This window comes from Lipophrys pholis (genome assembly GCF_963383615.2).
Source record: "Lipophrys pholis genome assembly, chromosome: 1".
NCBI classification, from domain to species: domain Eukaryota; kingdom Metazoa; phylum Chordata; class Actinopteri; order Blenniiformes; family Blenniidae; genus Lipophrys; species Lipophrys pholis.
Genome location: NC_137635.1, coordinates 5931721 through 5959712, shown reverse-complemented (window position 1 = coordinate 5959712; position 27992 = coordinate 5931721). Strand labels below are relative to the sequence as shown.

The 27992-nt window shown below is 40.9% G+C and overlaps 2 protein-coding genes across 4 annotated transcripts; both read right to left on the bottom strand.

Annotated features, from left to right (window-relative positions):
• Positions 1 to 487: 487 nt before the first annotated feature.
• LOC308123613 (putative phosphatase phospho1) lies at positions 488 to 6019 on the bottom strand. 3 transcript variants are annotated; one of them, XM_080486172.1, is made up of 2 exons: positions 5824 to 6019; positions 488 to 3144 (listed from the first exon to the last, which is right to left on the bottom strand). In XM_080486172.1, the coding sequence occupies exon 2, from the start codon at positions 3122 to 3124 to the stop codon at positions 2357 to 2359; it is 768 nt and encodes a 255-aa protein (XP_080342298.1). In that variant the 5' UTR covers positions 3125 to 3144; positions 5824 to 6019; the 3' UTR covers positions 488 to 2356. The 3 variants fall into 3 exon arrangements, with proteins under 3 accessions (XP_080342298.1, XP_080342300.1, XP_080342299.1); XM_080486174.1 differs by lacking the exon at positions 5824 to 6019 and adding an exon at positions 5534 to 5589; XM_080486173.1 differs by lacking the exon at positions 5824 to 6019 and adding an exon at positions 5290 to 5489.
• Positions 6020 to 9420: 3401 nt separating this feature from the next.
• On the bottom strand, positions 9421 to 23607 carry LOC308115233 (synaptic vesicle membrane protein VAT-1 homolog). The gene is made up of 6 exons (XM_080472654.1): positions 23023 to 23607; positions 15547 to 15754; positions 12836 to 13006; positions 12326 to 12415; positions 11975 to 12213; positions 9421 to 10518 (listed from the first exon to the last, which is right to left on the bottom strand). The coding sequence occupies exons 1-6, from the start codon at positions 23404 to 23406 to the stop codon at positions 10312 to 10314; spliced, it is 1299 nt and encodes a 432-aa protein (XP_080328780.1). The 5' UTR covers positions 23407 to 23607; the 3' UTR covers positions 9421 to 10311.
• Between the last annotated feature and the right edge of the window lie 4385 nt (positions 23608 to 27992).

Sequence of the window (27992 nt, the reverse complement as noted above, 5' to 3'; positions counted from 1 at the left end):
ATTTCTATTTCAGACACGACAACCGATTTCTAGTCACCGATATAACTCAAACGCATGTTTTTGGACTGTAATCTGAGTACCCAGAGAACACTGATGGATATACAGGGACAACACAGAAGCCGTGCACCTCCATTCACACAGTTACAGCTCAGTTAGTTCTTTTTGATAATATTCAACCACAGTTAAGCATTTTTATTTTTGGCATATATGCAAAAACAAAAACATTAATAAATCCTTCACACTCAGTCTCCTTGTTTCCACGACTCCATCGCTGCACTGAAGGTTATACTGACCTGCAGACGTAACAGTTGAAGCCTGATTCTTCAGTAGAGTATATACTGGCTCGCTTGTGCTTCGTACCTTATGTCTCAGTTTCACAGGATTCAAACTGAAAATAGAGATAAACTGTAACTATGAGTTAATGTTGGACATTTTGCTTTGAAAACATGTTTTCAAAAAAAAAAAAAAAGCACATGACACACATGTTGTCTGATAATGGCTTTATATTCCTGTTACCATGATGCATGACACTTAATTAGACACACATATTTCCAGTGTACAGCAAACCACCAAAATGGAAATTCCTACAATATTTCTATTTAGCTGTTGTTGCATGTTTCAAAAGTTTCATGACGAAAAAAAAAAAAAAAGACAGTTTGATGATTTAGGGTCAAGTTACATCCCTGAAAGTGTCTTTCTTCCTGTTAAACGAACAACATGTAATTATTGCACAAAACCCCAAAGAAGTGTACATAGACTGGTGAATGTATTTCTTCTTCTTTTTTTTTTTCCACACACAAAGAAAATAGTTTCAGTCTCGTAATCACGGCGCATTAATGGATTAGGTCTCGATCTTGAAGAATTTCAGGGCCGCGCTTCACATCTACATGATGCCTTTTCAATGAAACCCGACAACAAATGTGCAAATAAACATTTTCTTCATAAGCGTATGAGAATGTTATCATTGTCGTCGTCTTTGCTTGGTAGCCTCTCTGTTCCCTGAGAAATGAAAACGCGGGTGTAAAGGAAGTTCCGAGCACTTTTACAGCATTATGTGTTAAGGCTAGAAATGTCAGTAACTAGCGGGTGAACCACTTTACCCTTTCACTGCTTTTCTTCAGTTTTTAAGTCAGCACCCATATTTCTGCATCACTTGGATGCACACAGACTCATATATTCAAAATACTACATGAGCACCATATACATGCAATTAATCACTTCACCTCTCGCCTGAAGGTTTTTGAAAGGATTGGTGTCGCTCCATTTTTTTTTACTATATATTGTGCAAATCCACACATTTCTCATAGAAATCAAGAGGAGTGCAGTATATAAATGTAAATAGCTACGGAAATGCCAGCTACACAGTATAGAACAACTGCATTAATTGGATAAGTTCCTACTGAAATAGTTTTATAGCCGTCAGTGAGGCAGAATGAGGTTACGTGTTATGACGAAGCAGCGGGAGAAAAAAAACCCTCTTAGTAACCCTTCATAAACCACACAAATCCTCCCGATCAACCACGTCCAGGAACAACATTCGCCGGGAGTTTCTGAACGCGTCAATCAGACTGGGATTCTTGCGTGGCTTCAGGCGACAGGGCGCTGGGCGAAGAGGGGAAAGCAGCCGCGGTGTTCCTGCCGCATCTCATGCTGGTGTAGATTGCTCTTGTATAATCAAGCAGTGGGTCGGGTGTCAGTGTTGGGTGGCGTAGCGGGTGCCGCGCCCTGAGTCTCCGTCAACCCAAAACCTCCCCCCCCGCCGCACGCCGTCCTTGTCCCCGCCCGACGCGACACGTGTGGTCTTTTGTTCCGCAACACCCGATCCCGCTCGTGTGTCCGTCGTCGCGGCGTCCGACGGCGTTGAAAGAGAATCCCGTCTGCACGGAGACCTCCTGAAGGCGGAATGAGGCGGATAAACAGCGGGAGGAATACGGACGCTGACAGATTATTCTCACTTTGGTTAAGATGTTCTTTCACATGGTGATCCAATCAGAGAACCACATGGAAGAACATTGCATATTTCCATTATTTATCATCTTAGTCATAGAATTCATTTACATTTCAGTTGGTGTTAATGTCCACTAAGTTAGATCGGAGTTAGTAAAGTTCAAATAGAAATCCTACATTTTGATAATAATCGTTTATTACTTATATATCTGAAAGCTCAACGAGAGGCACTAAAGGAAACCTATCGACTGGTTATGTCACATTTACTCAATTAAAAGTGAGATTAGTGAAATTTATCACATGCTAGTTCCAGGTTTCATAAACTCACACTTTCAACAAGAAAGCTATTGAAATATTACTTAACTTAAGTCGTGTGTATTTCCCTACCCAGCCTCAGCCCCACCCTCTCTCATCTCTCCTCCATTATTTTCTTCAGACAGTCCACGATGTCCTCGCCGCTGGCCCAGGGCGCCATGTTGGCCTTGAACCGCTGCTCCTCCAGCAGCAGCAGCTTGTGCATTGGGAAGCCCCTCCGGGCGAAGGCCGTGTCGCGGGGCCCCAGGGCCAGGGAGGGACACACGTCGTTGGCCCCGTCGCCGACGTAGAACACCCTCTGGAAGGGAACGCCGCCCCGCTGCTCCTGCCGGCCCGACAGATACTCCCGCAGAATAACCTGCTTGCACATGTTGTCCGGACAGCCGGGGCACGAGTGCGAGTGGAACGGGAGCAGCGCCAGCCGGCCGGCCTCGTCGAAACTCGCCGGGTTGGTGAAGATCTTGGCGAAGAGATGGCGCACGCCGGCACGCTCCAGCCAGGTCTCGATGAAGTACATGTTGGCGTCCGAGACCACCACCAGCTCGAAGTCGCGGCGGTGGCCCTGGAGGTACTGAAGGAGGCCGCGGAGGCCCGGGTTGGGCGGGATCCTCTCCACCGAGGCCCGGATGGAGTCCCTGGACACGCCCTGCTCCGCCATGTAGGCCATCACCTTCTGCATGTACTCGTTGTAGTGGCCCTCCCTGTAGCTGTCCCTCAGCCAGGCGGGGAGCTGCCGGCCGGGCAGCGCTCGCAGCACGGCGTCGTCGCTGCTCTCGCTGATGATCGTCTCGTCGAAGTCGAACAGCACCAGGAAACGCTGGTCCTGCGGGCCGGCGCGGGGGAAACCTGACGGGGCCGTCATCTTTGGCGTGCGGTCGCCCTCTGTGAGAAAAAGGGTCAAATAATTCGATTAGAAAAGGATTTATTGTTCTCGACAAGTTGTTGGGAGGGCGTAGTCCAAAAATAAAACCACAGGAAGTCCAAATTAATTACAGGCTGAAAGTTGTTATCTGCGCCGCACCAAACAAAGCCTGGCTCAGAGAAAATATTCTTAATCACGACCCGAGTGGACGGGGGGGGGACGGGGAGGGGGCCGGGGGGTTTGGGGGGGGGGTAATGTGTTTACAAGAGGAAAGGAAGTGAAGCTTAAACTTCACAACATAAACAAGATCGCCATTATGCTTAGCGGGAGCAAAAACGCCAACCCACGACTTAAAGCAGCATGACTGCATTTTAAATCTCTTCGTTATCAAATTCCTTTGTTCATAAAAACGATGCCAGCTGTGTGTTTACGTCGCTCCGTCCGCAGCACAAGGTTTCCCTTTGTGGAGGCCTGTTGCCACTTGAGTGAGGGCGGCCGAACACGAAGCCGATCTGATCAGAAAGTGTGACTCCAATTCACTTCACTTCAGAGGAATTGTTTAACAGGCGGACAGATGGATTTAGTAAAAGAGTAAAATAATGTTTGGGCAAAACAAAGAATAAAAACCAACAGTGTTTCATTTCCCTGGGACTAGTTTACTCCCCCACAAGTTCCCTTTCCACGAGGTGCCGCTCTGTATGCGACATTTTTTTGCAGTTATTTTGCAACTTATTTAGAAACAGTCAGCCGAACCGATAGAAAAAGCCAAAGCGGCCTATTCCTGAACATTCTGCACATTTTGATGTGCTTTTGTGTCCCGACAGACGCTGATCTCTTTTGATCTCCTCCATGAGGTGCCTCTCCCATCCGCTTTGTATGGGACTTTTTCTTTTTTGAAGTTTTTTGGGATTTATTCGGAAACGGTTAGTGAATCGTTAACAAGAGTCAGAGCAACATATTTTCAAACTTTCCGCACGTTTTGATGTGCTTTTCGTGTCCGTGCTCCCAACGGCGTGGGACTAGTTACACGGCCGAATAATCAAACTTAACGGTCGCCGAGGATAGAAATGTTTGCATCTTGCCACTAAGGCAGGCACAAGAATGAGTCTATTCAAATGTTAAGATTTCCCTTTTTGATTTAACTGCTGACCCACGTGAAACGAGTCTAAAAATAGTGGACAGGATCAGTGAACGTTTGATAAAGAGGAAGCTGCAGAGATGCAACACAATAAAGTGGGACAGCGGTCGAGAGTGTTGAACTCTTCTCGTCTTCGTAAGGCGGCAGATTAAGTTACTACTCAACATTTAGTATAACTACTGTTACATTCATTGGATTTGACTCAATTATGAGTAAAGATGTTGCTGATGACTACTACTAGTGTAAAAGTACAACAAAAAAATTTAATCAGTTACTTTTTAACCACACTGTATTATATTGTCAACAGTAATCCAATTATCTTTACTGGTATATATATCTACTTTTATCAATTATATATAAATAATATAATATATGGACATTATTTTAGGTTGTACAGCAGTTGGTTGGACTATTGTTTTTACAACTTCAAAGAGGAATTTTCACTGGCGACCGTTTTTAAGCAATTTCGCTCCATTTTAACCTTCCAGGACCTGCCGTCCACGTATGTGGGCTTCATTCTGGGTTGTCTAGACCACAATACACAATTAACTTGGGTCTGTGGAGGATTTAGGAAAAGTGCAAATAAAGATGAGACAAAAAGGACGAGATTGTGTGAGAGAAGTTTTAGAGTATTTCATATTCTTAATCGTCTGAATGGAGCTCTAAAAATACATTTCCTTTGGCTTGCTCTAAATCCTAGGCATTAAGTACACTTAAATACTAAAAGCAAAACTATTAAATGCGCATTCCCTCAAATATACAATTTAATAATAGTAATCTGAGTATTTCTATGCTGTTGCTTATTACAAATGTGTGAAATGTAAGATAATCTGTCGAGAACTGTGATTTTAAAAGCAGTGACATTCCAAAGCATAAAAGTACCTTAAAATACTACTTACTTACTTACTTTAATCTTAGTATTTACGTTACTCAGAAAACACATGTAAATCTGTAAAATATGGCCAAATGGGCTTGAGTATCCCAGAGACCAGCATTGATTGGTTACACAACAAAATTATATACTCACAGAATGTGGTAATGATGACATAATAAAGAGACGGATTAAGGCCCTACACGTCCTGTTGAAGATTAAGAATTAAGTAGGTCATGTTTTATAATCCCAGTTTTTGATTAGGACTTCTTGTGCAACCTGGAAAAAAAACTGTTAAAATCTGAATAGAGACTAGAGCAAACTCCCCAACAACTACAACTGCAACCCAGTGGAGTGAAAATAATCCGCGCATGGATATTTGATGACAGCTCGGTAATACCTCCACACGCACACTGTGTCCCCGACCTTCACGTCCTGAAACCGACAGTCCGACTCCCCCGTCCGCCCACAGTTACCAGGCCACATTATTAATAGAGCATATTTACACAGTAAGCCGTCTAATTTTAACCCGCTGCGCTATTCCTGCAGGAGAGGTTACGGCTCAAAGTCATCCCGGCGCGCCGCAGTCAGGAGTCATTATGGGGATTGAGAAATACACCGTGTGCGTGTGTTTGGGAATGAGAATGCATGATCAGAACAGCTGCAGAGTGCGAAAGGACCAGGCCTCACCGCAGAGATGATGGTGGGTTCGGTGCCCGGCTGCGGCTCCGGCTCCGGCTGCGGCTCCGGCAGCATCCCAGTGACGCGCTCCGCTCCGGTGCGTAAAAGGAGACTCCCGCAGGCGCACGGAGGGTTTCCCTTTCAAGACGCCGAGTCAAGTCACAATCTGCAATCCCTGCACACGCGGCCGTCACATTTCAAAATCAAAGCCCTGGCTGTTGCACAGCCCCGCAGTAAGACCGGTTTCCTGTGGGAGTAACGGGATTACCGGGGAGGAGACGACTGATTGGATTGAACCAAATCAGAAACAAAGCTGCTCATAAAATCGATATTGTTTTTAACCACATTCAATTGCCTCACCAAAAAGATTCTGCTTGTATGAAACATCTACATTTAAGGCACATTTTGATTCACTTTAAATGTAACGACAAATAACCCAGCAAATGTTATTGGCAAGTTCAGTTCGAACCTTTAGCTGCCAGATTATATTAGTTTTTGAACAGAAATACCTTTTAAGTGACTCTAAAAAGAAATAAACAACACTCATTTTGCTTGTACATGAGTAAAATCTGAACAATTAGTTGCACTTGAGTGCACGTTTTCAGGACTGAGGATTATTACAAAACTGTTTTTATTATTAATAACCTTTTATTAGGAGCTTTGATTCTGATTTGGTGAAATGCAACTTTTAAAAAGTATTTTACCAAATGTAAAGCAAAGCTTCTAATAATTTAACTGCCTTGTCGAAGTGATTCACTTGTTTAAAATGTCTACAATCAAAGCACATTTTCAGTGTTATTATTTTTAACATTATATAACATAAAATTATGCATAAAAATGCAAATATCAGAGGTGAATAAAGTCCTGAAACGTTACACTAAAGCACAACTCGCATTATATTGCTTAAATTGGATTAAATTGTATTTAAAGGTATATTGTTGTTAAATTATCCTCAAACATTGGTTATTTTAAGTGCACTGCTCACTTAGCAGGCATTTGGTTGAGTATAAATATATATATGCAAATAATATATTCAGACAAATGATAAAAAAAGAAACAAAATTAAAAGAAAAATAGGAAAAGAGAGAAAAAATTAAAACAATAAAGGGAAAACTGAAGAGGGGAAATAAAAAGAAAGAACAAAAGAAAAAAGAAAAAGGAAAAGAAAATAGAAAAAGGAAAAACCTGCTTAATTACAACAAAGGTCTGAAAATATGCTTGAATGACATTATTCTCCCCAAATTACGTTTCTGACGTTGTAAGATTTTAATTAGATAACCACAGTAGTTTGATTTATTACATTCAAATAATTGTGTAACCTTATAAAAATAACTGCTTTAGGCCCCGTTTACACGACAACGAATTCGAGTGTATCCGCAAAACTTTCTTCACTTTCGGGGGGTCCGTTTACACGACACCAGTTTGCGGATGCACTGTATCTGTGAAGTTTTTAATCCGGCTCCCAAGGTGGAAAGATTCTTTCACGGTCTCTATTCCCTCCTGCAGAGACTGCCGGAGGCTACGGAGCCTGTTACTGCGCATGCGCATCTGTCCCCCTCCATCCTGCTCACCCAGTTGTTAACAAACATGGCGGACCCAGAGTGGTTTGACTCACAGTCTGTATTCTAGTTTTATCGTCCATATCAGTAGTTAAATAGTTGAGACGCACCCCTGATGGCATCTGATGCGTCATCAGTCCATACGTATGTCGGGTTCTCTCCATTTTCTTCATGTTTATGGCGTATTGTTCCCTGCACACTCAACACATTCAACTCTTAAAAACCTAGATTTCTAATTAAATCGCGATTTTTTTCCACAATGTATTTAACCCTCTGCCTTAACAGAAGAGAAACACTTGAAAACTGTCAAAGAAAGGTTTTTATTTCACTCGTCCGTTGCACTTGAGATCAAATGAATTAAATTCATCTTAAAAGGACAGAATCAGCGAGATTATAGAGGTGAAGATGATTCAAAAGGCCCAGAGGAGCACAAGTATTTTTAATGATTTTAGTTGCAGTTTCTTCACTGGCCACTAGATGTCCTCCTTTGATCGTTTCATTATAACCAACCACACAGAGCAAGAAAATCTTAATGAGCTTCATCTTCATCTTGTTGTGTTGATGCACTGTGAATGCGTCCTTTACATGTGGCTGCACCCGAGATACACCAAAGGCATACAAATCTAATTATAGGAGTAAATTCAATCCCTCTATCAGTTAAAAGAAGTTCACATCATATCAGCACACAGACATGAATGTCTCCAGGTTTCTGGCTTCACAAATAAAGAAAACGTATTAAGTTTTTAATGGAATTCAAAAAGTTTAAATGCTTTCTTTTTTAAAGATTTATCTTCCGATTCCCAAAAAATATGTTGATTCATGACTTTGTGTTTTTACTCCAAGAAACAAATATTAAAACTTTTATATTGCAAAAAAAAATATTACATTTTTTTAACTATATCTTTTTTGTTTTGAGTTTGCCAAATAAAAATTTCCATTTTATTTCATTGTAATAAAAAAGATCTCAGTATTTTTTACCTTCGCGAAGGCAAACCTTTGCCCATCCTCTGAATTATTCACTGATATAATAACGTGACAAATTTCACTTTGACGTAGTTGCTATATTTGTAATAAATAAATAAATAAATAAATAAATGAGATATTGTACTTCAGATTTTCAAATATTTTAAATATTTTGTCTAATTCAGAATAAAATTTACATATTTATGATTTCCAGTCAAAATCATGATTTGAATAATTGACTTATCTTTTTTAGATCCACAAAGTTACAACAATCTGGGTTTATTTACTTGGTAGATAACATTATTATCAATGCATGATAACATATTACTCATGATGAACATGCGGGTGATGATAAGACAAAGAAAATCTATCTAGGAAGTTTTTTCCACCATAAGCCACTGACACTTCCTCTTATTTCTTTCTGTGTTTCCAGCTCAGGCGTCACGCTCCTGTCGATTGTTTATTAAACCAGCTAATAAACCTCGAAATCCCCGCTGGTCGTGTTGCCACGGCAACAAATCACAAATAAAGCAAAGCATCACCCCCCAAAAAATTTAATAATTAAAAAAGTGTGAATAAACCCTGACAGGGTTTTCTAGAGGAAGCGGAATCACAGTCAGACTCCAGCTCCCTGTGCAGAAATCCACCTCAGGTCTTATCTCAGACCAGGAGAGAAGAAGGAAACCTGGCCAAACTTAACAATACTTGACAAAGTGGCCAAAGGAGGAAGAGGAGGAGGAGGAGGGGGGGAGGGCTCTAACACAAATGTAAATAACACAGAAGACCGTCTGGAAACTTTGTTGAAAGTTCTCTTCAGATCTGTGAAAGTCGGACAGAGAGACAGAGACGTGAGAGGGTGGAGGGAGGAATGTGTGGATCGGGGCCAGTGTGGATGGAAGGAGGGAAAATATAAACAAAAATCTTCCTCTTGTGCTACGATTGCGTCACATCGCTGAATCACGACCCACATCTGGACTAAACATCTGAACGTCTGAGCTGAGAGCCGTTCACCCGGACACGGTCACAATGTGACAGGACAGCTTCAAACACAGGAACCTGTGTGAATAACACACCTTGTAACTGGTAATCTTGCCACAAATCTCTTTATTTTTCTTTTCATAAGGCAACAGCAGGTACGCGGCTCAACCACATGACAGAATAAGGCGAGCAAACCTGTTCTCTGAAGGTTTGGCGAGCTTTAAGGTCAGCACGTTGCTCTTTGGACGGGTGATTTTCGAAAAAAAGGCGGGAAAGTCCCTGGAATTGTTCTTCACAGTTGGATCACAGACATCGTTGATAGCAGGGTTTGGGTTTGGCACCAAGCAAACGACAACAACACATCTGGTGCACTTTAAGTCATCAAAAGAGGACGTAGGTGAAAAATAATCCGCTTTAGTCATAATTACACATATATTTAAGTAGTGTGTCACAAGCCATTAAACCAGTCCGAACAAATGTTATTGTTGATCTTCTGTAAAACAGTTGAAAACAACTCCACCACGGGAAAGTTTTTAAAGTTGGAACATATAAACAAATATATGGAAAACGTTTAGCATCAATGCATTTTATATAAAAATGCCCCCCTCAATGTTTTTTTTTTTTTTCCCACATCAAACAGCCCGAGATGACATCTTCAATATCGCCGTATAATATAAGTCCTATTTATGTGGTTTTAATTGAGTCGTCATAGATTAGGAATTTAAACCTGAACCCATTTATCAGCCCTCAATTTCAACGACTAATCAGAACACATTGTCTCTCGGGTAATGTATGCATACAGCGACCTTTCACTTATAAAATAAAAAAGAGTTTCCAACCAAGACACGCCACTATCGACATATTGCACGACAAAACTTTATAAACGCTTGAAAAATACTGACAAAGAATTTGTGAAATTTTGATTTTTAACTCCGTTATTTGACAAACTGAACAAGAGTGAAACTCGCTGAGGAAGTGTGTGAAAACAAACTCTTACTCAATCCTTTTCTACTTGAACTTCTACCCTGGCCTCCTCTTCCTCTTCTTCTTCTTTCTTCTCGTCGACGGCGGCTTCGCTTTCCTCCACACTTTTCCCCTCCTCGGCTTTGGGCTCCGGTTTCTCTTCCTCCTTCTTGGGTTCGGGGAGGAGGATGACTTTTCCGATGTTCTGGCGCTCGTGCATGCGCTTCATGGCGTCGGTGACCTGAGGGGGAGCGGAGCAGACGTGTACAATACGAGAAAGAAACCGCTCGTACGAGTCGCCCAGCGACCTGGAAAATGAAATACTGACTGTTTTTGTTGACTAAATGTGGAGAAAACAAGAAGAAAAACAAGATAGTTGATTTTATTCTTCATGACTTTGTACGGCTCAAGATGAGGTGGTGAAGCAGGAGCAGAAATTAAATGTTAGGTTGCGGCTCCCTGATCCATTTAAAATGTTAGGAAGTAGCGCCTGATGGAGGAGATCGAAGGAGATCAGCGTGCGTTGCCATGGAGACGCTCCCCCGCTCAGTGTTTCACACAGTGATGTAGCTACCTGACATGCTAGTTAGCGTCGATATGAGCTAACCTGCTAACATGCTAGTGCTGCTAACTCGGTTCCGCAAAGAAATGTGGCGTTGGAGAAACCTGCGCTCTACCGAGTGTAGCTCTAGTTTGTTTGTTTGTTTGTTTTTCTTTGGCGTGCACAGTTGAAATGTTTACAGACTCTCAGCAGACGAAGCCTCATGAGTTGAACCGCTGTGAACAGTCAGGCTCCCCTCCATGTTAGAAAATCACTAGAAATCATTTTATATGTGACACTATGTGTATTTGATCTTTTAAAAAATCTGATATTTTAACATAAATATCTATACTTTCTTCTCTTTTATACTCTTAAAACTGAGTTCTTACTCCACTGAACTGACGGTAACAGAAATCCTTACTGAAGATGCAGACATCAAAAACCTGGAATGCCAAGACACTCGATTGTAAAATGTTTTAAATGGAAATTATGAAGTTTAAGTGCTTTCTTTTCTTTTGTTTTTTTTTTCCTTCTGATTCGAAACAATATGTTGATTTATGATCCTTTTTTTTTTTTTACTCCAAGAAACAAATATTAATACTTTTATAATGCAAAAAGAAATCCTACAACTTATCTTTTTTGTCTCGGGTTTGCCAAATTAAAATTTTCACTTTATAATTTCATCGTGTAATAAAAATTATAAAAGTAGTTTTCACCCTCATGCAGGTTAATTTTTACCCATTACTTACTGATATTATATAACATAATAACATGACATTACAAATTTCACTTTGCAATAGTGGCTATATTTACAATAAATATAAATATAAAAAAAAAAATAATAATAATAATAATAATAATAATAAAAAAATTTCAATAGAAAAAAAATGTAAAAATTAAAATGTTAAAAAAAAAATTTTTTTTAAATTAAAATCAAAATTAGAAAATTTAAAATTTAAATTAAAAATTTAAAATTTAATTAAATAAACTTCTCTTTTCATTGCCAGTGGATCTTAAGATTCACTAACAATATATTATGACGTGATCAAAATCCAGAGTTCAACCATAATTTACTCTCCGTTAAGACAAGTTTAATGCCTGACCAAACACACTTTCTCTCTCATCTAACTGAGAAATATACTTGATTGGCACTGACCTCCTCGAAGTGAAAGCAGGAGTCGATCCGGGGCTTGATCTTGCCTTGCTTGTAGAGCTCCATGAGAGAGCACATGGTCCTGGTGAAGAGCTGCTCGTCAGTGACGTAGCCCAGGTGGAAGCCGCTGATGGCCTTGTTGGCCTGCATCAGCTTCAGGGTGTTGAGGGAGAGCTGGTTGTACCAGGTCTTGGCCATGGCCAACAGGTTCTTCTTCTGGCCCGTGACACAATTGGCAGCACCTGAGATACATAAACCAGAATTAAAAAAAAACAAAAAAAAACTATTTAAGTAACTCAAGAAAGACAAAAGGCTAAAAGTTTTGCTCGGATTTTATTGCACATTTATTCTTACCAAAGACGACAAGCATCCCCATAGGTTTCAACAGGCTGTAGCCTTTATGGGTGTCCGCACCACCAAGCGGGTCGAGGACAATGTCCACTCCTGCAGGGAACATAAGCAGATATGGATAGCGGAAAAAAAGTCTAAAATATCTTTAAAAAATTATATATATATATACACACACACATAATAAAAAAAATTGATTTCTGTATAATATTTTAATTCATATAGATCTTTAAAAATTACTACTCTGAAAAATTTCAAATATAATTCGGTTTTAAAAATATATATATAGAGGACTGATTCTTGAGAGGTACAGCAGTTCGCTTGCTCAGTGGAGAATATCACATCACTTTATACCAGAGTTTATTATAACCATCTGTCTAACTGATATTTGTATGTTTGAAATAAAGAATCATTCATTCATTCATAACTATACGAACCGGTAAGTCCAAAAAAAAAAAAAAAAAAATATCATTTTACTATGTACTTTAACAGGACGACAGGAGGGTCTTTTCTCACCCTTCGGGCTGATTTTGCGGATTTCCTCCACGTAGTCTTTGGTCCGGTAGTCGATGGGATGAGTCACGCCGCCCTGGGCGATGGTCTCGTGCTTGGAAGCTGAAGCTGTGCCAAACACTGTCACGTCCCGCACCGTCTGACACAGCTGGGTGGCGGCGATGCCCACGCCGCCTGCAGATGTGCAGACAGCAGCACAACAAACACACACACTGGTGATCGTTTTCACTTTCAGCATGAGAGATCTGCTCTGTGGAACAGTAAACGCTCTGGACGTTCACGGCTGTGTAGCATGATAAGATGGTATGGAGGCTGAAACGACGCCTAATTACACACGAAGAAACATTTGACGTGTTTTAAATGTATTTACACACGACAGTCATTTTCAGAAGGATTCTTAGCTTGGAGCTAAGAGGGAAATTTAAAAAAAATAAATGGTAAAAGTAAAATGGGGATAAATAGTTAAAACTACAAAAAAATTGGAAATGAAAAAGATAAAATGTGAAATAATGGTTGAATAATGTTTAAAATGGGAAAATAAACTGCTTAAAAACAGGTAAAATGGTTAAAACAGCTTAAGTGTCAAACTTATCTGCTGAGAATGGTGAAAAGAGTTGAGCTGCAAAAATCAGGTACAAAAACAGCTGGAAAAATGTAATGAAATGTTCACAATTCTGAATTGTAATTCAAACTTCATAAGATACAGCTTTTGGACACATTTCCAAACTATAAATGTAAGTTTAAGTTCTGCGTCGCCCTCATTATAAAGGTTAAAAATGCCTTGTGCCTTCAGTTAAACTTGATTTGGTGGAAAAAAAAATTCAAAAGTTGCTCTTTAGATCATAGAAGTTGCAGACGCCTGCCTGAGACCTTCTCACTAGGATGTGAGAGGAGCAAGTACTGTGTAATTACTATATTGAGTACTGATTTCCAATCCATATTTCTCCTTCAGTGGTCTACATGATCTTCTTGAACTATGTTGTTTACAATATCAGGCACGACGGAGAGGATTAACACCATGTGCCTTCACAGGGAGCACACACCACACGTATCACTAAAAACATCCAGTTAATGTTTGACGGGAGGATAAACAGTGTCGCTGCACCGATTCTACTCAACCTACAGACTTCAGTTTGTCAGGGGACAGATGGCGTTTTGATTCGTCCGCCTCCGTCTTTGGAGATGAAACACCTTAGAATAGGAGATAGTCGCTTGAAACAAAAAGCTGAAACTCATTTTGAGTTGTTGGTAACAGAAATTCCTGACTAACTCAAACATTAAATGTATAATATGTTATATGCCTATTACCTCAGATGGTCACCAAAAGAAATGAATCAAAAAGGCAAAGATTAGTGAGTCTTTCCATACAGGTTTTCACCACAAGATGGTGTGTCGAGTCTGTCAAACAGGGAATACTTAACACAGCGGTGTAGTTTACAAATGCAATTTGCCCCCTGAAGCCAATCTTAACCACCACCACAACTACCAGGTAAATTTAGGACAGACTGAAACAGACTCAACATCGCCCTCCCATGTACAACATAGGTATGACAGCCATTCTACATAGGACCATGCAGAAAGACCAGACATGAGCTGGGAATCATTTAGTTGTTAGGCAAGAGTGTTAAATCACTACAAAACCTTAACCCATTGACAAATATAGCAAGCACTACTACCTGATGGCTATTGTGTTGAGAAACCTGAGCTTTCAACCATGATTACCATCCATCTCACATTTTGCAATAGGTTTATAATTTACCCTTGTGGTATCTTAACGCGTTTCGCCATCTGTCTGAAATAACTTTGTGGTCGTCACACATGTCAGGGGAGAAACAAGGGCGGGTATGTCGTGCAGGAAGGAAAGGTTCTTCAAAATAAAACCTTTTAAAACTAAATCTTAGCAAAAAAAGATGAAATTACAATATCAATCAAAAGAAAAAAATAATCCAGAGCTTTAAATGATATCACATGTTTCTTACACGATTTCACAGTTTGTGTGTTAAAAGTTGTTTTGCAGAGGTTTTTGATGTTTTCCTGTTCTTGTACTAAAGAGAAGAACATTTTCTTGATCATGTGATCCTTAATGGCTGTTTTGAAAGCGTCTGTGACTGATTAATGTAACACCACTACAGCCATGGCTTGACTTTAATGACACACACAGGCCTCTGTAGATAATGAGAATTATTAGCTCGTCAGTGTGGGAGTCCTCCTCCAACATGTCAGGTGTTGTCAAAGCAACCGCGTGTAGTAATGATCCTCTGTGGCATTTTATGAATAAGCCACCGCTGCACCGACACAAACTCTCACCAATCAGATCTTTCGGCTGATCATTTCTCTGCACAGAAATGCTTCTGCATCCAGGGAAGTGATTAGCGATCCGGCGCTGCTGCACATGTTGCCCAGGAGACCGCGGGAGCCAATTTGTTGGACTTATTATACGGTAGGAATTAACAGGAAGTGGGGGGACCGTCTCTGACTGTCTAATAGTCGGTGGATTATATTCCTCTCGCACACGTCGTTTTAACTGTCTGATCGATAAACTGCGTGAGACAAAGGGAATTAAATAATCTAAAATGAAACATCGAAATACACATAGTTTTCATCCCTCCATCTGCTATACTGACTGTATTTGGACCGAACTGGAAAATGAATCAAGTATTGTAATAAAAGAACACAAAGACCAGCTCAGTGCGAGCCGTGTGCGTGTCTCTGACCTGCCGCCATGTGTACAAGCACACTTTTGCCCGGCCTGACGTTTGCCATCTCGAACAGCATCATGTAGGCCGTCATGTAGTTGATCGGGAGGGCGGCGCCTTCCTCGAAGCTCATCTGCTCCGGCATGGGGAAGGTACGGCCGGCGGCGACCACGACCAGCTCCTGCCACATGCCGCTGCGGCCCAGGGCAATGACCCGGTCGCCCACCTGGAGGACAGACGAGCGCTTAGACTTTGTAGTGAAGATTTGGAAAAAATACACTTGAAATGGTCCATTCTGATGCATTGTGCACAGCTAAATACTACATTGTGTACTACTAAATACTGCATTGTGACGTGTAATCTATCGTAGGACCAGTTGATATTGAATGAACAAAATAGAATACACAGAATATGTTATGGAACATACTTATTTAAAAGCACTTAACTGACCCAATATAAAGATGTATATATATATATATACACACACATACACACATATATATACATACATACATATATATGTCATATGTATATACATACATATGACATACATATGTGTATAAATATATACATATGTATGTCATACATACAAAGATGTATACAGAATAAATACAAAAGAAAATATTAGTTCAGGGGCCACATACGTTGTAATTTCATCTCGAGTGGGCCAGACCGGTAAAATATTGCTTTAATAACCTTTAAATTTACAGTTGAAAGTTTTGCTTTGTTGTGGCGCAAGATCAGACAATTACTACTGAAAATGACTACAATCTCAACATAGTCAATTTTAATGAAACATTTTCTTGCAAAATACAGTGAAATTTCTTTTTTCTTCAAGAAGGTACTACTCGCCATTGTTAATGTTTATTGCGTTTTGTTCTCTCAATACGTGCGTGTGTGTGTGTGTGTGTGTGTGTGTGTGTTTCATTACAAAAACAACCAACAGCACCAAGTAGCATTAAAAAACTATTCATTTTTTTTACTGTTTTTTCCTTGAAACGTCATGTAAAAGGGGCCTGAGTGGCTCAATACACCACCCTGAGGCACAATCTTGTATTGCAATAATAAACGAGATGCAGCAAACTGGATGAGTTGCCGACTTTGTTGAGTGGAGATGCAAAACATCACAAAATTGTGCCGTTTAGTCTTAATTGGCTCTGGTTTTACATCATACTGGGTTCTCCGTTAACAATAAATAATTATCATCACACCTTCAAACAGAAATTGCTGATGCCAAACTAAAGTTTCAAGGCTGCTTGAGAGAAAGGTAATAAAAACTACCAGAAACGTGCTTTCGTACAATCCACGGATCAGATACCGAAAAACTTTCTCTAGCTTGTAGAAAGTGAGGACTGAATTCAGTTATGTCGAGAAGGAGAGAAGCTTTCAGATATCTTCACACTTGTCATGGTTAAACACCGTTTAAAGAGAAGGAAGACGATGAAGACTCTTAAAAGCTTCGGAGAGAGGAGAGTAAACACAAGGCGAGAGTAAATGAATTTTTGTCCAAGTTACTAAACGAATCGCCAATGTCGTGTAACCCCCCCCCCCCGAACCAAAGAAAAGTGAAGAACACAGGAAAGAAGTCCGACTTTATCATGAATGTGGCGGCGCTTCCTGTCTAAACAGCTTCAAGACCACTAAGCCACGCCCACTTCCTGCTGCACACAGCCCAATGACAATGAACCGATCACACACACACACACACACACACACACACACACACACACACACACACACACACACACACACACACACACACACACACACACACACACACACACACACACACACACACACACACACACACACACACACACACACACACACACACACACACACACACACACACACACACACACGGGTCTGTTGCGGGGAAATAGCTCCAGTTGTTGCACATGAGGCTTCCACATCAGGCGACTTGGTCCTTTTTATGGACGGATCACATTTCTCAACCTTCGGACTTGTGAAACACTCGAAGCTCGCAGGATGAGAACCCCCCGAAAAATGCATGACAGTGTTAAAAAAAGGCTGAGCTCAGTTCCTGGATAACCGAGAGAAAGTGAAGCAAGAAACATGCTCATGTGCCTGATGTGTTTTCCTGTAGAAGAATATCACTGTTTAGCTTTCCTATTAGGACTTGGTATGACTTGGATTTGTCAGTCACCGCAATAACAATCCAACTTCATCGTCTGTCCATCGAGAATATCTGTGTTCTTGCCATGTCAGCGTTTATAGCGTATTGCTCTCTGCAAGCATGTGTGTGTGGGTTCATTACCAAAAACCCCCAAAAAACAGCACCCACTAGTGGCCTGATATGACAACTACGTTGTTTCCATCGTTTTCAAAGCGTTGCCGTTGTAAAACACCAAAACTTTTCTGGATTTTTACAAATTTGTGGAAAACATCCAAACTGAAATCTGCAGAAATCCTGTGTTTTGAGCAGCAGTGGAGAAAACGAAACGATCTGCTGCAAATAGAGTAGATACTTTTAGGAGATTTTACGATGCGCCAGAGAACCTCATTTAAAAAATGTATTTACAGGTATTAGAAAAAAAACCATTTAATGATTGTGTACCAATTGTGATCAGTATTACAGTGGAGTATTTCTTCTGGGCTTTCTTAGAAAGAAGATAAGCTGCAGCTTGATTTAAACTTTTTTTTAGTTCCCTTTTTCTTTTCTTTTTTAACTGAAGACTCATTACAGATCATTTAAGTTCATTTCCTGCGTCCAGGAGAAACACGACCAGCCTGACAAGGCACCAGAGATGGAGGATGCGGCTAAATGGGCTGAGGACGCGAGTCCATCAGTGACTTGACCACACCATTAACTCAAACTCAAAATGCTGAAGCTGCTGACTCAGCGAACCACCTCCTGATGGAGGAGCCAAAGGTCCCTCCTATCTCCTTTCCTATCCACTTTTCCTGAACCCCGTGGAGGAGGTCATAGGGTTAAGGAAAGGTGTTAGGAGGCTTCCTAAAGGAGTTAAGGAAAGGTGTTAGGAGACTTCCTAAAGGAGTTAAGGAAAGGTGTTAGGAGGCTTCCAAGCATCAGTGGTTCCTAGGCTAAAGGAGGTTCTAAAGGAAGCATTGAGCCTCCTTTCGTGAGCTTAGTGAGAATTCCAACGCTCCTTATCATGGCCGCCACTTAAACTCTTCCGGGGTTAAGGAGAAGTGGATAGGAAAGGAGATAGGAGGGACTGTTAGGAGATAGGAGGGACTATTGTGTATTGAAGGAAATATCGAAAAGCAATTTCAAGCTGAGCAAAAACAGCAAATTCTCAGCAGGGAGGACAGAAGACGTGACAGGTGGAGGTATTGATGAAGTCTTCCTCGTTTGGCTTCCAACTGCAGACAGAAGGAGACATGAAGAGTGTGGTTGTCCTATTCGATGAGTCGATCGTGTTTTGTTTCAGGTAAAATCCCAATTAGAGAAGAGATGCGCAAGAAAGTGATGGAAAATGTAATAAATGAAAATGTCAAATGTTTCCCTCTTAATTGCTTTCAAGCTTCAAGTAGCAAATAACAGGAATATTCCTGTGAATTACCTCAAACACCTCAAAAGCTCTCCTAAGTGCAGTAACAATGTCAAATCTTAGTGGAGGTAATTACCTGTTTCTTTTTTTTTCTTTTTTTCTTAAAGGTGAAACAGTTTGAAACAGAAAAAGGCAAATTTATAAAATCTGCACCACAAACATGTTGGAATCTGTAAGAAGCTGTAAAGTTCTCCTGACGTACCACACATGCCGTCTGCTTCCCCCGAGCGTCTCATGAGAGCGCCGCCCTGCAGGCCTCGTCTGCAGCCACACGGCTCCAGACACGATTACAACAGGATTAGTCTCTGCAAACTCTGTGGCATCGCATGTCGTTATTGTCTGCTGCTCTGCGCTCCGATTCATCCCGCCCAGATTCACTCCCACGTCCTCTTGAGCTCTAAAATCTTCACATTATCAGTACTTAGAAGAATTACACCTATACCCCACACCTTGACTTTAAAAAAAAAAATCCTACACGCTTGTTTTTTTACTGCTTTTCACCCTCAAAACAAAAAAAAAAAGTGATTGTGAAGCATATCTCCCTCCATAAGCTCTCCAAAGACGGTGAGGAGGATGGATGGAGGTATGAGAGGAGTGGAGGAGGAGAGGAATTCCATACTGACAAGGAGGTCCTCCTCCTGGAATTCCTCTCCTGCTTCAGTAATGCTAAGAAAACCCACATGGGGCCATATTAGGAAGATACTTATCGAGTTTCTAATCTCTTAAGACTGACGACAGGACCAAAAGTTCACGTCAATAAACGAATCCTGTCATTTTATGTATTTTCAAATATCTTAAAACAAAACTTCCATAAGTTTTAAGTACAGCCTTTCAGTGAGCTCTGATTCAAGTCAAATTCTGACAATCTCCATAATTTCTGCATAATTCATGCACGTCAAATAAAATATTAATTAATTAATTAATAATAATTAAATTAAATTAAAATAAAATAAAATAAAATAAAATAAAATAAAATAAAATAAAATAAAATTAAATTAAATTAAATTAAATTAAATTAAACTAAAATTAAATTAAATTAAATGGGGTGTTTGTTTTTGCGCCTTCATTACCAATACATACTGTGTAGAAATCATGTTAAAATCGTACAACTATTAAATGTGTAATAAAGAATACATCATAAATGCACGAAATATACAAACGTATAAGGTAAGAGGGTTTGGCTCTTCAATAGGGGGATACCGCCATAACAGGCAACGCTGGTCACCCCGTGTAGATTCATTTTCAAGTGGTTGTTAAATACGAGTCGACAGAATCTAGACAACATGAGGAGGAAAGAAGAGGGAGGATGAGGGGAAAAAAGAGCACAGCTTTTATTCTGGCGGAGCTGCTTCCTCCAGCGCTGATCCGGGACGTCAGTCAATGAGGAAGCAGTCGCATGTAGAGAAATCGTTTTATGAGGAATTTTTCCTGACAGTTTAGTCGTCTGGTGCTGCTTCATCTTGTCGTTTCAAACCTTCATTCGCCAACTTTTCACCGCAAAATATGCGTTCGGCTCTAATTTCGTCCATCACTTCAGTGAAGCCTCATCCTCTGTAACTCTCTTTCTACACTCTTTTCTCTTTATGACAAGACTCATCTTTCTCTTTCTGCTCTTTCTTGGACGAAAAGCCTTTTTTTTTTTTTCTTTCTTTGACACGTTTAAATAGCATTGCTTTAAAATCTAATTTTTCCTTCACCAATGAAAGTTGGGCGAGAAGGTTACGTTTTCGTCTGCGTGTATGTATCTATTTATTTGTTAGTTTGAATGTATTTTACCAACTTTTCGCAAAAACGACTCAACCCGAATTGCATGAAATCTTCAGGGAGGATTTGTCTTCATCCAAAGATGGTCCCATTAAATATTGAGAGCGTTTGGGTCAAAGGTCAAGGTCAGGGTCACGAAAAGGTAAATAAATGTATTTTCATCATAGAATAGTATTTCATCAGTTTTAACCTGATTTACAGCAAACCAACGCCACAATGTTCAGTTTCATTTCCTTATCATGCCACGTGATGCAGTGACGTCATGTGTTTCCATGGTGACAAATTGTGGCGTTGGCGAACATATGAGCTCTACCGAGTATACTTCTAGTTAAATATAAACGTGGAACCCTCGTGGTTTTCCTGTGCATTGCAAAAAGAGTAAAGACACGTTTCAGGTTCCTTTGACCGATAAACACGACCTCAGAGAGACTCCTAAGTGTCTTTTGACGATTCTGCAAATACAATAAGTATTGTTGAACAACCGTCCCACTACTGCTGAAGTCTGTTCTTTAGCCACTGAACCCAGTGACGCAGCTCAAAATCCCCGTTACTCATGCAAAGATGAGTTTTTTTCTTCTCCACCCTCCATTCCTGAGTTCTGTTGTTTTGATGCGTCAGGTGCAAGAAAAACCCTTCAGGTACATTTGGAACATTGAGACCTTTTGCAAAAAAAAAAAAAAAAAAAAAAAAAAAAAAAAAAAAAAAAAAAAGAGAAAGTGTGGCAGCAGTGATAAATGTGAGTTGCTATGAGTCACTTAGGTTTTATCCTTGACATGCTGTTGTGAAAATAAATACGATCCCCCCAAGCCAACACATCATTATGTGAGGCGTCAAACTGTAACTGCAGGTGGCAAGAGAGTTTCCAAGAGACAAGAAATGGCTAATTTACAGTATTTTCATCAATTCGAAAAAGAGAAAAGCTCCCAAATCTGTGCAGAAACTGGCAAGAGGACATTGATGTCTTTAACTTTCTCAACCAGGATTTCATCGATTGAATATCTGTAGGGAGTTTTTATTCAAAAAGAAACTGCAGAGAAATTGTGCAGAACAAAAAAAAGAACAGAAACACCTCAAGGACACCGAAACTGTTTCTATTTATAACGCCTGAATGTTCCAAGACTTTCTTCTATGTATTTTCTGTTACAATTGTGTTCGATGGCACAGAGAGGAAAGAAATCTTCTAAAACGTTTAATCCTCTGCAGGATCGAGGGACGCTGGTGACAATCCCAGTTAACTATGGGCGAGGGCGGGATGCAGACCGGACAGAGCGCCAGTCCATCACATCAAACACCGAAGCCTCGTCCACACGAGCCAAAGCAATCGTTTTCTTTCCTCCCGTCGTTCTTTAAAAGTTTCCCGTCCACAACGGGAAACATCCGTTTCCCATGAAAACTACTCAAAACCACGTAGTACATATACCAGGCCTATAGGTGGTGCTGTAATGCTGCCACATAAAATACAATGAAAATTGAGAAAAAAGACAGGGAGCATGTTAAAACCTAGAAATCCACAAATATACTATATCAGCTTATTTAACCAAATAGCATCAGTAGATTCTGCAGCTCTGCCTGGAGCAGGAAGTCCGCCATTGTTGTTGTTGTTAAGTGACGTGGCGGGGTCATCGGGTCGCGGGGTCATCGGGTCGAGGGGTAGAGCCATCACACAATCGTTTTCAGCAATTATGCCTCTTGCACATCAACACTTAAAAGCTGAGGTGGTATTTTAAAATGTCTCCACTCTGGTGCCCGTTAATAGAATAAAAAAAAGAAAAAAAAGAGTTCAGGCTCCTGAAACGCTGTGCCATGAGGACGATCGGCCAAAAACAGTGAGATGATGTGAACTGGTGTTGCCATGCAAACAGGGCCACACTAATGAACACCTTGTTGGACTGTGGGAGGAAAAGGAAGAATATGCAAACGTCCTGAACCAATGACTTTCTTACTGTGAGGTGGGGGTGCTCTCCCCTGCACCACCTTTATTATTTCTATACTGAAATTCTTAAAAATAAAAACACTGTGCAAGTAAATTTTCTCCAGAAATGAGTGAAAGAAACTTTGTAAATACAAAGTTCAGAGACGTTTTTAACAATGTGGAACATTTTACGCACAGCAGCGTCAACGTGTTTGTGTGTGCGTGCGTGTGTGTGCGTGTGTGTGTGCGTGTGTGTCGGCATCCAGCTGGCCTTGTACTCACTCTCCTGTCCTTGACGTCCTCTGCCACGGCTTCGATCACCCCGGACCCCTCCATGCCCATGGTGACCGGCGGGGGGGGCAGCAGCTCGTACAGCCCCTGCCTGCCCAGCAGCTCGGCGAAGTTCAGCCCGCACGCCTTGACGCGGACCAGCACCTCTCCAGCCTTCAGCCGCGGCTGGCTCTGCGTCTTCACCTGCAGCCGCACCTTGTCGTAACCGCCGTACCCGGTGAGGACCAGGGCCCGGAGGGACACCGGCTTCTCCTCCGGCTCGGTCTTCACCTCCGGCTCGGTCTTCTCCTGCGGCGCGTCGGAGGCGGGGGCGGGGGCGGGCGGGTCTCCTCCATCGGGCGTCTGCTGCTGAGTTGGAGCCTCTTCACCAGACATTCTCTCCACTGGGGTGATGCCTTGGTTGAGGAACAATTGATAAACTCTCCAAATAACAGAGACACAACACTTTAGACGGTCTCCGGTTTGAAGACGGTTTTTTAAGGAGATGCTTCTCAGCGCAGAGAGGCGCGTCCGAACAGGAGTGTGTGTGTGAGTGTGTGTGACTAGTTTCCTGTCTGTGCGTTGCGCTCAACAAGTGATCCGAGTCAATTCAGACGCAAAAAACACAAGTTCACATGTGGATCTTCACAATAAAACGCTCAGATTCTTCCTTGTTCAGAGGTCTTTGGTTCTTTTTGCTGCGAATTCCTGAAGATTTCACCGAGTTGAAGATAAATAAACGTTGTTTTTTTTTAAATTACGCACAAGAAAGATTTTTGAAAAAATCTCTTTTTGGATAAAAAAATTAACAATGACTAAAATGGGGGCTACAATGACTCGAAGTTCAAAAAGGATAAAAGCATAAAAACTACTTAGAAAACAGTTAAAATGGCAAAAATGTCCTTCCTTCCTGTGGCCTTAAGACTTTGTTTTGCTGTGTTTAGGTTAAAGTTCATCCTTTCTGTGCTCATATAGTCATTGCTAAGATTTGTACATGTTCATATTACAAATTACTTATTTGATTTTTATCCTCTCCTATTTGATATTCAACTTTCTTTTATTTATTCTGTGTGGCGCAATGCTTAAAGGAATTTTGAAATATTTCTATTCTATTGTAAAAAAGTTTAAATTGCCTGAAAAATGCCAGAAAAGAAGGATGAAACCACTAAACTCAGGTACAAAACAGCTGAAAATGTAATAAAATGTTCACCATCCTAAATGGTAAAAAACAAAAAAAACACACCGTAATGTTCGTTTAAAAACTACTGAACATATTAGAACTTAGAAGCTGTGTCAGCCTCATTTTGAAGGTTAAACATGTTTTGTGGCTCCGGTTAAGTTTGATTTGGTGGAAAATGACAAAAATGTCTCTTTTGGTCAAAAAGGTTGCAGATTCTTTGTCTAAAATGTGAATGTTTATCGCTTGAATATGTTGCACAGTGTTCATTTTAGTGTTTTGTGTGTGTAGCAACACAAATGTCCAAAAGTAGAAGTGAAACAAGAAGCTAGAGACACACAAAAAATACACAAACAGAAAAAATATATATATATGTTTATTGTGGTTTGTACATTAACAGAATGAGATTGAAACTCATCAATACCGGAGGATGGATGTAATGTGCGCATGCGCACTGGATTTATCTCTGGGCCTTGACGTGTTCAATGGTGCAACTCCAAAAAAGCAAAGGTGTTTTATTTTGGATGACAATCGACTTCATTTCCGCCACCCTCCTGCCTCTTCACAGCTGACTTGGCGCACCAGAAGTGACCGGTTCGTTCCTCTGGCGGAGGAAAAGCTGCGGGAAGTGATCCGGGGAGCTGCGGAGAGCCTCAAACCGCGGACACTGGAGTTCCTGGGAGGAGAAGTGGAGTAGGAAGGGAGGAGAAGCGGGATTATCTGAGGTCACAGCTGCAGGAAAAACACTCCGCTTCCCCGCTGGAGGTCATTACTCTCACATCTGGAGCGCAGAGGATGAACTAAACTCACAGTAGTGAAATCATCTCACACATACATCCAGTATCTAACTTCTTACTGTGTCCAAGTTAAGTTTATGCGTTCCATAAAACAAATGTTTGTTTCTGAATCGAGTGGAGGCATTTCGACCATTGAATCTCTCCAGCAACAGGAAATCTCAGATTTTTCATCTAAAGAAAATCAGACATTCCCCTGCAGAAGATCATATAACACATTGTCAACTACATGTTTTTAAAATATAACAATATATATCTTTCCTCAGATAATTTGTCTTATTTTAATAGTTCTAACATGTTTAAAATATTTGAATATTGAATAAGTGGAAGCTAAAGAAAATTATATATTATTTATGGCGAAGGGTTCAATAAGTTGTACTTCTTCTCAGTACTTTTCAGAGATGATATCTGAGTATATTGTTATTGCTCTAATTGTTCACTGTTTGTTTGGTGAAAACAAATAACAACATATTAATTCCCCATTCTAAAACATTTTTACTTGGTGTGTTATTCTAATGTACACTTTATTTGTTTTTATTTTCAAGTATGTGTTTCATAAATTGCAGGTCATAATGTGACGTTGTGTAGTTCACCGTCTGGTCATGCAATGCTGATCAGGATGAAGAGAAATTTGAATTACCCTGACATGATAAATAACTTCAAACTATTTTATTTTTAGATAATTCGTTGCATATTATTGGATAACCTTTCTCAAACTACAATCTCCATGTTTTTTGTTAGTTTTTTATGCCATTGAGGACCTCTCAGAGGCTTCTAGACACGACACAAACATCAACATATTAAAATGACTGATGTGTCGTTTCTGTAGGAACCACAGGATGGCGCTGTGGCAGGGCTGATAGAAGAAGAAAGCTGATGAAAGCTGGTGTATGAAGAATTATATCTCTGTTTTTGTACCTGTTTCATGCAAACTGCTGATTTGTGTTGCAACACGTAGATTAACTTTATTATTCAAATGAATGAATTAATAGATAAGAATTCCACCACACACTGGAGCCACTGTTCCAGGTTTTCTCTATCTGTATATAACGGCTCTCACCGTGGGTCGCTGGAGTCCGGAAGCTTTACAAAATGGTTAGAACAGCTTTTTGTGTTCACATTGGTTATCTTTGTCTAATATTTAAATCTGCTTGATGGTCTTAAAAACTTAAGTGGCAGAAATAATTCCAAATGATAAGAATGAAGAAGGGACTGTATAAACCGACAAACAAACAACCACACACACTCGCATTCACACCTCAAGGCAATTTAGCATCACGAATTGACCTCACATGCACGAGGTTAATTGGGGATCCCAAATGTCTGCTTCCACTGTTCTCAGGACTCGGCTTCATGGCCCCACAGATAAAATGATATGAAGGGTGGATTGATGCATTTCAGGTTTGGCTCAGGGTCATTATGTTAAAAGGATACCGATTTAAATTTAGGCAATTTTATATGAGTTAGTACCAAAAGAAAGTAAGAAGTCCCTTCTGACATTCCACACAAAACTCACAGGAACTGAAAGTTACATTACAATTTGGGAAAGAATTTCCTGTTAGACACCTGTTGGATGAGCTTTTTCTTTATTTCAGATGTAAAGTCACAGCCTGGACAGTCTTGGGTCGTGGTACATGGCAGGTCTTTCCTAAAGACTCCTCTTACTCCTCCTCTTCCTCTTGCCCCGCCACTTCCTGCTCATCCTTATTTTCCTGCTCCTCCTCCTCGTCCTTCTAACTGAAGAAGCGGCAGGCTGTCTCGGTCGAAGGCGTAATCCCGCATGTTGGGGAGTCCGTACGCCACACAGCAGCTCAGCGCGCTGCGTGACGTCGGCATGGGACTGGCCGCTTGCCACTTGGTCAGCGTGGCGTCGTAGAACACAACAGAATCGATGACGCCAAAGTCGTCTATGCCCCCAGCAACAAAGATGTGGTCGTCAATTACTTCGATGCCAAAGTTGCTGCGCGCCACACTCATGGGGGGTGAGCCGGTCCAGTTGTTGGTCCGAGGATTGTAGACCTCGACACTGTTCAGAAGGTTGTCACCATCAAAGCCGCCGACCTTTGGAAGGGAAATAGAACTACTTACTGAGAGGTAACGACAAATTACCAAAACAAAGAGAGAATGTGACGCGATGCCCAGCTCGTCCAGGCTTTCACGCTCCCTCTGTGTCATTCAACATGTTGCCCGAGTGTCCGCTCCCTTTGGTATTCTTACCACATAGATGAGATCTCGATAAGCAACGACTCCAAGTCCAATGCGGCAACGGCTCATGGTCCAAATCATGGTCCACTGGTTGGTCTCTGGGTTGTAACACTCCGCTGTCTGCACAATCGTCACCCCGTTGAATCCTCCACAAACATACACCTGAAGATAAAAGTAACTTTACTTTGTAGGGCTCAGGTGTTGTCACATTGGTCCCTCTCAAGTGTCTTCATTGGTCCACGGAGGAGTGAACTTCAGCCAAAGTTCAACTAAAACACTGGATACCACATTCACAATCTGTCAGAATAAGGTTTCAAATTTATAAACAGAAGATTTTCTCCTAATTCTAATTAATTTCTACTAATTTGCTTCTAAGATAATTGTTGAGCCACTAGAGGCCGCTATAATTCTCCAGCTCAGCTCCTGTCAGATGCAGATACACTCTGCTCCTCCAAGCTATGATAATAACTGACAAACAATCCAGCCTAATTCAAGCCAGCAAACCAAACTGTTTCACCAACCGATTCAAAACAGCGTCTTGGGATCAAACGAAATCTTGGAATGAATGAGATACTGGGCCGCAATAGTGAGCCATCAATTATCCCCGACACCGTAGTGCAAGTTCAGTCAAATAATCTTGATGAGAAAGACCATCTATCAAACTCTTAAAGTAATTTCTTTGCACCAGGGGGTGCCAATGATAAACATTTTCTGAATTTTTTTATCATCACATTTCAGGTGCTGGTGGTATTTGTTGCAACCTGCTCCCTTCACTCTACTCTTCCCCTCCATGATATCTGTTTGGG